Source organism: Chroicocephalus ridibundus, chromosome 13 (assembly GCF_963924245.1).
Source record: "Chroicocephalus ridibundus chromosome 13, bChrRid1.1, whole genome shotgun sequence".
Taxonomy (NCBI): Eukaryota; Metazoa; Chordata; class Aves; order Charadriiformes; family Laridae; genus Chroicocephalus; species Chroicocephalus ridibundus.
Window position 1 is genome coordinate 6363639 of NC_086296.1, and position 14955 is coordinate 6378593.

The 14955-nt window shown below is 51.1% G+C and overlaps 1 protein-coding gene across 18 annotated transcripts in view; it reads right to left on the minus strand.

Annotated features, from left to right (window-relative positions):
- Positions 1-14955, minus strand: part of NCOR2 (nuclear receptor corepressor 2) — a 254224-nt gene that overhangs the window by 173478 nt on the left and 65791 nt on the right. For all 18 annotated transcript variants that reach the window (XM_063351296.1, XM_063351293.1, XM_063351289.1 and 15 more), the window contains exon 2: positions 4880-5091. In XM_063351296.1, the coding sequence (XP_063207366.1) occupies positions 4880-4984 (105 nt within the window). In that variant the 5' untranslated portion in view covers positions 4985-5091. The remainder of the gene's footprint in view (positions 1-4879; positions 5092-14955) is intronic.

The window sequence follows — 14955 nt, forward strand, 5'->3', positions numbered from 1 at the left end:
TCTTGCGACAGACCTGATCAGTGTCGGTATTTCCAAGGTATGTTTCTGATTTCCAAGTCATTCCTTAAAACATTAGCTGGAGCCCAGCAGGCAGAATTCAGGATGCAAATCTCTGGCACGAACCGGCCCCTGCTCAGCTGCGCAGCTGGTGGCGGGAGGCTTTTCTTTGCGCTCGGAGGTGGTTGGAGAAGGCTCCTCGCAGCCTGGGGGATTTTAGCATTTGGCACCGTAAACTTCCATTCTGCAAGTTCCTGGAGCTCCGACACAGACTGGCATTTTGCTTCCAGCAGATAAAAGTGTGAATAACTACTCCAAGGAAAACCAACACAGCGGCAAAGGCGCCTCATGCCTGTAACGCAAAACGCACTGGCTCTCTGCAGGCTTACCTGGTGTCACCGTGCCACGCTGACCATGTCACTGCAGAGAGGAGCTAGCTCCTGCCATCTCAGGAGCTTGCGTCTCCTTACAGCACCTTCCACAGCAGGATGCGGGGTTTAACTCGCCCTGCTGGGAGGAGGAGTCTGGGCAGGGAAGGCACTCGATTTCCCCCAGGCCACCATTTGGCTAGGACACCAAATCAACACACAAGTTTGCACCAAACCCTTGTCTCTGGTTCAGACAGAGAAGGAAGTTCCTCATCATGTTCCAAAAAACCCCAAGCAATCGGGCTGGGATGCTCCCGCGCAAGTGCTGTTTCACAAATGGGGAGTTCAATGAAGGAACTACGGAGCTGTTCCCAGACGGGAGAGGTGGCACGGGAGGGGGAACGAAGGTCTCGGAGCTGGAGCAGAGGGGTTAAGCTCACGTTTGCCATCTCAGCTGAGCAGCGTGCAGGGAACAGGCCCACACGGCACCCTGCAGGCGTGCTGGGCGCCTCTTGTTCTGCGGGGAGGGGATGGTGCTCCCCAGTGGGGACTCAGGTGACAACTGAGCACCGATTTCACATGCATGTGCACACACCCCAATCCTACCAATCCCCCAACCCATTCAGTATCTCTTAATAGGTAAAACACTAAAATCACCCCAGAAGTAGAAGCTGTTTTGGCACAGAAGCCAGCGCGCGAGGACACCTTGTGTGCCCCGACCCCCAGCACCTCCTGCGGCGGGTACCGCCCTGCCGGCAGCCCCACCTGCTTCCCAAGCGCATCGCTCCCGCAGCGCTGAAACGGCAGGGCCCTCGCAGGAGAAGGATGACCGATAAGGAGGGCACAGCAAGAAACTGGATTCACGGAGGAGGACGAGAGGAGAACCCTTCTGTCCCCAGGGAATATTGATCACGAAGGTGCTTTAAAAGGAAAGGGGGACATGTGCTACGCAGGGAAATTGATCTGTTTACAGAAAATATCCACAGGTTGCCTGAAAATGAATGTCCTTCATGTCAAAGTTTCCTTTGAGAGAGCATGAACTTCGGACACATTAGAAGGTTAAGCGTGTAAGTAATGTGCTTTTTCACCTTTAGCTAAAGGTCACAGAGCATTCAAACAATTCCTCTGTTCCCAAGCTGAACATGACAGAAGTCAACTAAGCACCCCAACATTACAGCTAATTAATATGGAAACCAAAAACATTTCCCCTGCAGTTTGGCCAAGAACCACAGTTTGGCAGTGCTCTTAGAAAAAACTCTTGATTATTGGTGATTTTTAGTTTTACGCAAAGAAAGTCAAACAAACCAGAACGTTTTCACTAAGCTTCCTTCTTCCCTTTAAAAGTTTTTCTTACTAATAAATTTTTAGGAAGATGGAATTAAATCTAGCGTCATTATAAAATATCACACCATTTTCACGTGCTGCCTCCCTGGCAGCTGTTGGGACCAGATACCTCTCAGTGAGGAGGATGAGGAGGACACCCCGATACGGATGGGGACCAACCTACCCCGCGGAAGAGCCTGTTTGCTGCATCAGAGCTCGGTTTGGATCAGACCCACGGGCTCACAGCCCTGCCCATAGCTGGCACCTAAGAGCGAAACCAGCCAAGAAACATCCTCACTCGACCAGTACTGGAGCTTCTCTGCCAGCTCCGAACTCAGCAATAGCTCCTGGAACACGCTGCTGGGAGATAGTGCCCGTATGTACAAAGCATATTTCTGTTTGTTCACTTGAAACGAGTCTTTTTCCTCATTTTCTTGGATACTCCCTCAGGTTTTATACGATGGGAAAAGAAAAATGCCCAAGCCCGCTTCCACTGCCTTCTGCCCCTTCACAACATCCCCTCTCACTTGCCTCATCTGTGAAATTGAACAGCTGCAATCCTTTAAATCACTTTTCATAAAGTGTCTCCAAGCCTAAAATAATGTCACGGCTCATTTCTGAGCTCAGTATTCCTGCCGCGCCGCATTTCTCTGGGTGCGACCGTCACAGTTGGACTGTGATTATTTATTTATATTATAACAGCGTTTGCAGCCCTGCTGTGCTCAGCCCCGCGCACGCGCCCAGGAGGTGACCCAGGGTGTTTCCACCGCCAGGATAAGGATCCCTGGACTGACGAATCCCCAGTTCTCAGGAAAGGATGTCGTGGAACGCAGCAAACCAGAACCAAAACCTAATTAGATGCAAAACATGCCAGTGTCGGGTTGGTTTTGGCCTCTCTTGCTTTCTTCCAAACAAGCTCTCACTGTGCAAACACACCCCATGACAAAACTGACCTGGCCGAGACATGCAAGCAAATACCGCTGACTTTTAATATTAAACAGTGCAGCAACTTCAAAGCAACTGGGCTCTCCTCTCCCGAGCAATCCCACCAGAGATCAGCTCCAGCCCCAGAACCATGGCCGGGGTCCAGCTCACGGCGCCGCCGAGCAGGAGACACGTGTTTGCGAACAGCTGAGAGCGGCGGGGCAGATCATGCAGGGACATGCTCGAAGAAACGCTCTGCCTGCCCTCCTGAGGAGAGGAAAGGTGCCTTTGGGTTGCGTGGGGCTGGCGCGCTTCTGCCAAGAGGAGCCTTTCAGCTTTCCATCCAAAAAAAAAAAAAAAAAAATCTCAGCTCGGACCTCTCCTGCACCCAGACACCTAAGAGGTATCGCGTAACTTCGGAAGATTACATGCGGCCGTAAAAATAGCTTCTAGAAGCAAATGCCAGCAACTTCTTCCAACATTAATACGATAGAATAAAACCAGTATTCACTCCAGCCAGAGAGCAGGGCAGGTTGGAGGAACCCAGAGCTCCGTCCGACTTGCAAACAACTGCCCTGCTTGGTTCATTCTGCTGTGGCGACACTAAGGGGAAGCAGCCGGGGTTTGCAGGAGACAAGGACTCAGGACCCCATGGTTAGGAGCCTTTCACATTCTTCTAAAATCCACCTCCACACTGAGTATTGAGATTTCTTTGGTTTGTTTTTAAAAATCAGGGTTTTGCAGCAACTGCAGACCTTGCTCACCTGCTCACATCCTCCTCAGGCTTCTGATAAAAAACGAACTGGGATTTTCTTTTTGAGAAAAATGCTCTCGTTCTGTCCTGCCTCCCAAACGCACACGCTCGCACTGATGGAATCAAAACTCTCATAAATCGAACCAGGTCAGCATGTCTCATAGCCTGGATGAAAAGCTTCTTTGTGCAGAAGCACGCAGGCCCCGAGCGATCTTGATGAGCCAGCTAACGCAGCCAAAAGCTCGTCCCGCGCCCTCCTTCACCATTCTGTTTCAAAGCCTCTCCAAACCCCGGCTCTGCTCCCTGCGCCGCTCCGTCGAAGCCCAGCAAAGAGGGCAGACGAGGGAATTTCACCCCTTCAGTGACACTTTGTGGATTTCCAGGCTTTCAAGTCAAACCCTAAAATCATCACAGCAGGAATTTTACCATTCAATAGCTGTCACTGTCAGAAACGTAACCCCGAGAGAAGGTCTCCTCGCTAACTCCTGTTACAAGCACCTTTCTGGCTCTGGCCACCTCGGCGTAACCCACCAAGAAGCAGCTCCAAAGAGCAGCCTTGCAAGTGTGCGCCACACTCCAGCACCTAATAAGATTCATTTAAGCAGCTTGAGCTGACTAAAGCTGTTCCACTAAGGAAAGTTTTTCCCGTTAAGGGCTTAAACCTAAAACATTCAGCCATCCAGGATGAGCAAGCACAGACGTGTGTGACACGGCACAGAAGGGAGAGGCCAAATCCAGGTGAATTAACCCGTGCAAGCTCTGGTGCCTTCAACAAAACACAGCCAACAAAAACCCACCACCAGCTTATGCTTTGATCCAAGAAGAGACAAGACTACGGGTCAAGTGCGATGGCGGGGGGCGAAGTGGGGAAGGATACAATGGAAGAAAATCAGCAGCTCTGTTTTCTTCTTGGTCCCCAGGAGTGCCACCACCAAGCCAGGAACGCCACAAAGAGAGGGCAGGTCTCCTGACCAAAGGCCAGGCAGTGGGTTCATACCCAGCAGGAGAGGGAGCTCCCCGTGGGTGCGAGGACCAAGGACCGGGCTCGCCGGGAAGCAGTAAGCCCACACAGAGGAAAGGATGCCTGTCCCCTCGCGACTCAACACCAAGAAAAGGCCAGGCTGGAGGCCATACACTCCTGCTCCACTCCGGTGGTCAACCAGCCTTCCCCTCTCCCCCCAGGGTGGTTGCTGCATCCAACCAAGGGTGTTCTCGTTGGGAAATGAACTCCTGCGCGCGCTCATAGGCAACGAGCCATAGCCCATGACACTGCCACGGCAAGCACTGGGAAGAGGCTGGAAAGGGAGAAGAAAGCTGAAAACACCATACAGAGAAAGAAAAGAGTATCCCATGAGAGAGGAACAATGAAATCCTGTACCACAGGCACAGAAACAGCCTGATTTCTCTGTAACAGCCACATCCGAGAGCAGCTGAACCACTGCCCCAGCGACGGGGACACACCACGCAGCTCCCACCCTGCAAGCGGGTAGGAAAGGAAAGTCTCTTGCCTTACCGCATGTGGTCGAGCAATCTGGACCGGATAGGACATGGCGTGTGGAGGGTAGCGCGGCTCGGCGGCACGCCAGCTCTGCGTGACGGGCTGCGTAGATCCAGACATGTCGAAAGAGCAGGCACAGCGGTCGCTGCTTCCAAATCACCGACAAAGGATTAGGAGAGCCAAGAGCTCCTCTTCATCATGGGTGCGCTTTCCACGTCAGGCAACAACTGGAAGCAAATGGGAAAGCAGCGGGTTAAAATTCAGGCCACCACAGTCCCACAAGACAACCAAACATCAAGCCTTGGGTAACCACCAAAACCTGACTGTCCTCGCAATTCTCCAGCGGCCCCATCTTCCACTTGGCAAACACCACTGCCAAGTTTCTGCTGTGGATTACTCCTATCACAGGGAAGTCCAAATATAAGATTAACCCAAATCCATCCCAACCGACCGCCCCAGAAAGCCTTCCCTCAGCACCAGCAGGACCAGGCCTGCAAACTGCTGGCAATTTACCTAGACCCTATGGACCCATGTCTCCAAGTATCCTGGAGATGGGCATTACTTCGAGGGGTAACTTAGTTCCCAAAAACACAAGCTGGAGTTGTGGCACTTCAACACAAGGTCCAAAGGCTGGTCCCTCCTCAGCCCATCTCTTTCCCCATCCATCCTTTCACACATCTGCACACAGTTCTTTCAGTGCTCTTTTTTCCAAGCCATGGTCATTTTTGCAGCCACGGTAAGCCCTGATCTATGCCAGGAGGGACCCTGGACACGAACCTCCCCAGATGCCCTTCTCCACCCACAGGGCTACACTAAAACACAAGATTAAAGCACGTCATCAGCCTTTCTGATCAGGACCAAGAGCCAGGCGAGACACCATGGCCCTGAGGGTATTTTCACAAACACCCCTGCCACCCACACCTTCGATGCTTCACCACGTGTTGCAATTCCTTTTGCAGCTGTAACAACATCAGGAAAACCAACAAAGTGGGAGATTTAGAAGTTGCTGAATTTTACAGATCCTTCGCGTAGTTTGTTTGGAGAGGATTTTAAGCCTCGTCTATGTTTCAACGAAAAAGTGACAGATGTCTAAATGCTGCCCTTCATCGCTGCCACTTCAACAGGCATTAGCCATTATTCTCATATTAATGGTTAATAAATTCTGACTGCTGCCTGGGCTCAGAGGATGCTTCCAGGACCAGTCCTAGGCATGAGAACTCCATCTTCCCAATGACTCCTCTTCCCCAGGATCCCTTCTTCACCCCATGCAACGCTGAGCACGCTCGCACACCCCCTCCCCAGCAGAGATTCATGTTACGTATACATTTGCGCAAGGTTTTCGGCAGTATCAAAATCATAGAATCATAGGATACCAGGCTGGAAGGGATCTCAAGGACCATCTGGTCCAACCTTTCTTGGCAGAAGCACAGTCTAGACAAGATGGCCCAGTCCCTTGTCCGGCTGAATCTCAAAAGTGTCCCAAACCTTTGATCGGCACGCGGGGAGCAGCAGAGAGAGCTTCCAGCACCATGAGCTTGCCGGCAGCCTCTCCCCATGCTCTCGTGGTCTCTGCTCTGGCACAGCCAGCCCCAGCCAACGCAATTTCAACTGAAACAGCAGTTGGCGTGTACGGCAACCAAAAAGCGGGTGGGAGGGAAAAAGAGGAAGTTTCTCTTTTTTTATTTCCCCACCCCCCCCCAACCCCCCACCCCTCCTCCTGTGAGACCACAGATCAGCCCGTGCTGACAAACCACTTGCTATCTGCTGCAGGCAGGCACAGGACAGCCGCGCTGCTCTGCCAGCATCCACATGCTGCTCACCAGCCAGAAATAAAATTAAACCAAGGCAACGGTCTCCAGCAGGCTGGGCATGAGCTGGCCAACGGCAGCAGGAGGAAAGCAGCCTAAGGAGGCCCCCTTGCAAAGGGTTCAAGGTTTGTTTTTTTTTTTTTTTTTTAAAAAAAAAAAAAGTCGTTTTCAGTAAATTCCCATTAAGGCCTACGGATGACAGGCATGCAGAGACATTTCCATGGGCAGGTCAGCTGAGCCTCTTGGGCAAGAGGTATTTTGCCAAGTTACGTATGGGAAAAAAACACAGCAAGGTTTGGCTCTCAGGGCAGGGAGAGGAGGGACAACCAGGTGCCCTCCTGCTCTCAGCTCCCTCCCTGCACCGGAGCTGGGATTCCCCCGAGCCCTGCACCCACACATCCCTGCCGAGCCCCATGGCACCTTACCAGCAACCCTGGTCCCGGGAAGTACCGGCAGCCTGGGAACAGCCTGACCCTCATTCCAGACAGGGCCAGCCTCCCTCCCCACGCAGGGGCTCGGCACAACCCACCCCCGGAGCAGGAAAGCCCCTGCGCACGCGGGGGAATTCAGAGCCACCCAGCAGGCGGCTGGCGCGTATTTGCACTTCCAGTATGACTACCCCACTTCCCCTTGTGCTTCCGACTGGATGCGATCTTCATCACCAATTCCCACCCAACGCTGGGGGCCATGTCGGGAGCAGGCGGTTCGATACGCGTCCCACTCCCCTCCGGGGACACACCACCACCCTCCACATGTGCTTCTGCAGGGGCAAACCCTGTCCCAGCCCTCCCCGCGCCTGCCGAGGTGGAGTGCACGATGCTCTCAAGGGCTCCAAAAGCACGCCGAGATCTGCACAAGTTTAAGGTACTTTCCTAATAACAGATTCAAACTTGGGACATCTTGACTTGCAGTCACCTAAGAGTTAATTAGCACATGTACAAATATATATACACACACATGTACATATACACGCTCCAAGTTGGAGGGGCCCAGAGCCCTTGGCAGCTTTCAGCAAGCCAACTGCTTCCCTGGAAGCTCAGCAGGTGGACCAGAGCATGCCATAGCAGCTGTCTACAGTAAAAGAAATGGGATGATTTTTTTATTATTTTTTTTTTTTAAAACTCTTCAGATCAGAAGTTCAGCTTTAAAACTCAGCCCCAAGTGCAAAGCTGCACAGTGTCAAGCTTTAAAACAGTTTAAAAGCTTTTTTGCTCCTGTCTGTGCAACCAGCAAAAAGGGGAAAAAAAATAAAAAATTAACTCTCTACAAGAGGGACAGAGACACAGAGTGAAAGCACAGGGGCCGACAAACCCGTCCTGCACCTGTGCCGCGCTGGTGGTGTGCACCAACCACACACAATCAGGACCACAAAAGGTTTTTTCCTCACCAAGGGCAGCAAACGGCACCTCTGCCTCAAACAAGAAGCCCTGGAAAGCCAAGAGTAAAAAATCACGTCCTTGCAAGCAGGCAAAGCGCTGCCCTTGCACTTCCACATGGGCAGACCTCGGAGCGGCAGGTCGCCAGCAAGATCTCAGCGCCAGTCTATGGCCCTGGACGCTCTCACCGCAGCTGGGCTGCGGGCCGGAGCCAAATGAGGTCACCAAAGCACTGGGGCAGCTCCACAGATGCCATTGCCTTAAATCCCATTTTTTACGCTCCATGTGCGAAGAAAGGGGCTGCTGCCGCGTGCCCATCCCAGCACCGCTCTGGGTGGGGAGGAGGGTCCATGGCCAGCTGGCAGCGGGGCTGTGGGTGCTCCCATTGGGGACCAAACTGGGAGCATAACATGTCACTGGGGATGTACTGGTGCTGGTTCATAGCTGGGTGCAGCTGGGACACTGCTTGACCAGCCATCCCCAGCAAAAGATACTGGGGTGCCTCCTCACCAGCAACCGATACTGGGGTGCCTCCTCACCAGCAACCCTTAATTAATTATCATTAAGAGAGGAACACAAACAATAGGAGCAGATTAATGGAAATAAAAGAGAAATAGTGCAGCCACGCTCTTTAAATCTTTAAGATCGAGCTGTTCGGTTCGTACTTCTCTCAACTGATTTTGATGAGGAACAGACATTGTCTCACAGGAAAAGTATTTCTCCCCCTGGTTGGAGTCGCCATCAGAGACGGTTTTATCCGCAGACCTGCGATAGCCATTACAGCGCTAGGTACGAGGAGATTTACGGCCTCTGATTAGGAACAGGAGAAAGCCGGCAGTTCCCGGCAAGCCCAGCACCAGGGCCACACCACCGACCTGCGGAGGAGGCGAGAGCCCGACGAGGCTCCCGCACCCATTTATTTCCACCTGTTCGGGAGACTCCCAGGATCCTGCCGCACTGCTGACGCCTTCAAAAACTCCACCCTCCTTCCCCCTGCCAACTCCATACAGCAAACCACCACCACCCTGCTCCTCCGCTTCTCTTCTCCATGTGCCATTTACCATCTCAAATCATTTCCCCATCACCTGTTCTCCCTAATTTACACCATGAAAGCACTCTACAAGCCCCTGCAGGTTGCTGCAGGCTCGCCAGCATGCCGAGGAGTTCTCCCCACACGCCTGCCAGCTCCCAGCAGCGGACGCCAGCTTGGGGACAACCCCTGCTAACGGCATGTACAGCGCTGGGCCAACCAGACTCACATCCAGCCCAAAAGATGGGCAGAGACAACCTCACAACACCCCACAGTGATCTACAGGTTCGGTGTCAACACCACTTCGACACAGGGCTGTACACTTCATGGAATCGTAGAATGGTTTGGGTTGGAGGGGACCTTAAAGACCATCTGGAGTTCCAACCCCCCTGCCCCGAGCAGGGACACGTCCCACCAGACCAGGCTGCTCAAAGCCCCATCCAGCCTGGCCCTGAAGACCTCCAGGGATGGGGCAGCCACTTCTGCCCTGGTCCTTCAGCCCAGCTCCTGAGCGCAGCACAAGCGTACATCAATACAGCCAGGGCTGTGCCAAAACCCTGCAGGTCTAAAAATAAGGCTTTGCAACTAAATTGAGTTGCAAAAAAATGTAATTGGCCTCGTTCAACACACTTGTTGCTCTTCAAAGCTAGAGGCAGCCCCTCCCGATCGGCCCCATACTCCTCAGGGAGAGCAGAATTCCCAGGTGAGATCCCTGGCTTGCCGCTGACACAATACAAATGTGGGTGAGCTGCCGTAATTACCCCATGCCTTAGTTCATCTGTCTGAAAGGTGAGAAAAACAAGACACTCCCAGCTCACAGAAAATACCGGTTTATCCATCCTCATGAGAGTTTTAAAGATCCCAATGAAAACACCCTGCACAAGTTCAAAATAAACTACTTTTTTTTTTTTTAAAGCAAGGACATGCTGGAATAAGATTAACAGAATATTTTGTTTCTTAAATCCAGAGTAATGTTACTCAACTTGTGGTCTCCAGACAACGTTAGGATGTAGCCCACAAAGTGACTGTAAAAGACCTTATTAAAAGGCAACGACTAGTACCACCATACTATGCAGACAAGGCAAATAAGCAAAATGCTGCTAGCACTCACCAGGGCACAATTAATTGAAGAGTATTGACAAAGCTAATGTTTAATTACATTAAATAATGCAAGTTTTTGGAGAAAACAACCAAGCCATCTTTACTCAAATGCTAAATACATGACAATTTTCCTCCTCAAACAAGAAAAAAGGGTACATATCCTCCAGCCAACTCATGTATTTTGAAATATGTTTATAATGCCTAATTAATACCAAGCTATTCACCTCCAAGAGAACAACCAACCCGTCAAGCTCAAGAAAGCCCAGCGCAGACCCGTGTGCGGCACAACAGAAGAGCACATTGCCTGGCGGCAGCCGTCCCACGGCCAGTAACGGCACCGATGTGCCACACAGCTCTAGATCAAAACCAGACCCCAAAAGCAGTTAAAGAGATTTACCCACACTTGCTTTAAAGGACTAGTGGAAGCAAAAATAATTAAGATGTGATGAAAATGGGTAGAGAGACATTCCTAAGAAATGCACCACAACGTAACGGTAATGGATTTGTCTAATCAATATGTGCATGAAATTTTCTTGGAAGACAGTTGACATTATATACAAATATTTGTATGTACTGTATCTATTAAAGCCTTTCAATAGGAAAGCAGGCCGTCTGCCATAAATTTAGGGCTCTATTCAGAATAACAAAGACGGCGATGTCAGTGTCTGCAGCCCGGGAATCCACAGTAGCGTTCAATCACAGCAGGGTACAGAGGTTTTAAATTAAAATAGCAGCCCAGGGTCAACAGGAAAGATCAGGTACATGCTGAGCTCCGTGGCATGGAGGAAAGGTTATTTCAACTCCAGGGGTCAAGGCTTGTACCTGTGTGATCTTAAAGCATTTTTCTTGCTTTGGGAGAGTATAATAAAAGCAAAGCCAGGCCCGCAGCACCTTGCACATCACAGCCAGACCCTGCGGTTCCGCACGTGCGCCCCAAAGAGCGGTACCTGAAGCAGCTCTTGCCCCGTTCCCCAGCTTGCTCTGAGGTCCGCCCGTTGACACCAGCCCTCCTCCTCTTTTTTGGCCAGACGACTTTTAACCAGATTAATTCCCTCCCCTGACCGATGGTGCGGATGCACAAGCAATTACAGCAGCAGATCTGGGGGAAGAAGGGGCACTGCAGCACCACAACGGAGCTGCCCAGGGCAGGACATTACCCTTGTTAGAAGGTACAACCCATTCCTAAGGCCACAGAGGGATGGCAGAAGCTCAGGAGGTGAAGTCTCTTGTCCTGGTTTGCTGCCTCCTTGCTGGAAACCTCTAGGCTGCATCGTCTCTCCCACCGCGGCACAGCTCCACGCAGAACCGGTTCTGATCCCCGATAAAAGGTGACTTCTCTGCCCTGCTCCTACCACTGCCCAAAGCTGCAAAGCGGGATTTGCGACTTAACGTTTCTCCTTTTTCAATCGTTCCAACCTATTTTGGGCACGGGACCCATGTTTAGCTCTGCCCCAAGATAACCTTTTGCCAGCATTTGTGTGCAGATCTTGGCACTGCAGCTGCACGGAGCAAGGTCAGAGGGTTGGATTTTGCCAGTCCCGCTCCCCGGTTGTGTTTCGGAAGGCGGATTTTGCCAGACAGGCTGCTCTCGGCAGCGACACGATGCTGGCTTGACGCTTCTGGCAGAGGAAAGGGGATGCTGACTGTGCGCTGCGACTCCTGCCGCTCGCAGCCCTCGGTGGGACCCCCACTCTCAGGACCAGGCAAGACATCCCCACCACGGACAACCCTGGTCAGATAAGCGCTTGCAATGGATCTCACACGGTTTAAGGACCTCCCAGCCCTGGGCAAGGAGGCTGCAAGTGATGTTCTGACAGCTCCCGGAGGGGCACGTATGTGCTTAAACGAACACGACTGACCCATTTCTCTTTGCCGGAGCGCTCGGCTGTCGCTCCCCAGCTGCAGGGAAACTGCCTTATTAAAACGGACACCAAGTGCCAGCCTGGTCACGGCTCCAGCATCAGGTCAGCATCAGTGTGGCTGGCCTGAGCCTTTGCTTTTTAAATCCTGCCACATGCCTCTTCCCCTTTAGTTTCCCTACCCCCATTGTTGGATTTTTCCCTTCCTAATCAACTAAAAAAACAAACAAAAAAAAACCAAACCAAAAAAACTTAAGCATCTCCGGGTTTTGGAAGTTGATATGGCAAAAGCACGTGGATCATGTGGAAGGAGAGCTCGTCAGCAGGGATGTGATGGCAGAGCTGCTCCCGTCACACAAGGGCATCGCTGCTCCCATGCCAGGGCGCCCACAGCCCTCCAAACCCATTCCCAAGCTGCTCCGCCGGGATGCGGGGAGAGCCCGGCAGGCACATGGCCACGCAGGACCCGCAGCCACTGCCTGGCAGCCGCGGGCTAAATGTCCAAAAGGGAAACTTCAAGTAATTAAAGATACTGACAAGGAACAGCGAAAAAGAAACACACTTAAAAAAAAAAAAAGAAAGGAGGGGGGGAGCTGGGATTTGGATCCATGCACAGGCCATTCATGGAACAAAGGAGTTATTTTAAGTCCAGGCTGGAAACAGAAAACAAATTAGACCATGCGAGGCCTTTGTTGAAGATGATCTGCAAAGACAAATGGAAATGCCTGGAGAGGAAATTAAAAAAAAAGAGCAAAACACAAAACCATCCAGCGAGGGGGAAAAGGCAAGAAAAAGTGCTGAAAATGCCCCATTTTCTGATGGAAGCATGGCCCAAACCTCCAGATACAGAAATGCAGGAATTGAAACTAAAAAATCGCATCTGCTGGGTCAAGATGGACTGTGCAAAGGCACAAACCAAACCCCCCTCCTGTTCTACCCAAACCCCTGCCTGGCAGCCTGAAATGCTGCAACATTCCCCCCGTACTGCCACGTCCACCCGGGATCCAGGGCAATTTTATCCATGGGGCAAGTGCAGCCACAGCCTGTTCCGGGGCAAAGCTCCGTCTCTCCCCGCTCCCAGACCCCCATCACTCCCCGTCCCCTCCCCACACACACGCTACGACATCTTTTCCACTTCAGCTGCCCCCCTCTTACATTAAACATGGGCTTAAATATTTTAACTGTTACACAGTACTAATCTCAGGTTAATAAACACGCACAAACAACTTTAAACAAAGAAAAAAAAATAATCTACAATTCCTCGCCAAGGTGCAAGAATGACAGAGTACCCAAACGGTTATTTTAGCCACGCTCCCAAGTGCATTAAACACCACATTAACAACCATCGCCGTGAGAACACACCATGCCTACACCCATCCACAGGTCCCAGGAGCTAACCTAAACCACCCCCCCCCACCGACTACCCAGATAAACAAGGCTTTTAAAATGCAAGGGAGATTACAAAGCACCTGCAAAATTTATTTATATATTTTGCGCAGAACACGCTGCTCATTTGATTTTCAAACCCTTCAGTTCGTATTGCTGCAGAGACAGGTCCTCTGATGTCTTGGGCACGTTCATGAAAGCTAGGGGAGTCATCTCCTCGAGATCCTTTTGTTGAACAAATTACTCAGCTCAGGAGTGACATTTTCGATTATTTACATCCTGAATAAAGAAAGGAAATTCATTTTCTGGAGTTCCTAAGATACGCTCTTTGAGGGGGATTGTACTGCTAAACATTTTCTCCTTTCGCACGTTCCCAATTTCAAAGACGACAAAACATCTTCGCCTTCTAAATTATTCCTTTTCTTTCATGATCCTCTAATGATTCAGGAGTCTAAACTTCACAGAGGGATCTTTGAAGAGCAGCGACTGCCAGCATAAAAGCTGAACTATTGTGACAAACTGCACAATTTAATGCCTCCATAGGAAGACATGTGCAAAGGAGCAAAATTACCCTAGGGAACCGAAACAAAGCCTGCAAATAAATTAAATGACCTGTAAACTAAGGTACTCAAAAATATATGAGATGCTATGCAGCTGTGACATAAAATATCACTAAAGAAGGGAGCCATTTGGGAGCGGAGCTGTTTTAAACTAACCCATTTTGCTCCGGGTTTGCAATGCAGTCGCTGCACTTACCCAGCACATCGCTGCACCTCAGACGCGGGAGGGGAACTTAAGTAACGCTAACTCAATTGCTTGTGATCATCTGTCAAATACCAGCTCTGAACCCTCCACTAAGCCCCTCTTCCTAACACCCCCCGCGTAATTACTAGCGGATAGAGTCAATTCTCAACCCAGGTTAATAACCAAATTCCAGCCATTTGTTCCTGCACGTTGCTGCTGCTTTCATTTCTCCCCAGGAAAGCCGATGAGAAGTTCAAGCTCGCTGGCGGCCAGCAAAAGGAGCTGCTCATTAGTTCGTAGCAGATCAGCCGGAGAGACAGGTCTAAGCGGTAGGAGCCATAAATTGGGGAATGTTCTGCTTTCCTTGTCTAGGTAATTAATAGCTTCTAGACAGAAAGTCAAAGTCTCTCAAGAGGCACCAGAAAAAATTTCAACATTTGCATACAACGTGTAGCACCTCGCAGAACACTGGGCAATTCGCAGCGAGGGAAGGGGGACAGGAGAACATCACTACGACCTTCGACATCCCCCTCTCAAATCCCCCCGTACACAAACCAATGGCCCATTTCAGCAGGAGCCCCGACAGGCGGCAAGCACAATGCAAAGGGCTTCGCCCCTCTGCATCCACAGGGGAACCTTACCCTAAAAAGCAGGAGTCTCGCACAGGCCCAGCTCCCTCCAACCTCACTCACAGGCAAACGGCACTTCGCAGGAGCCGAGCTTTGGGTTATGTTTCTACAGACAAGCTTACAAAGCAGATGGGGATTCCTGATGTGTTTAATAACTG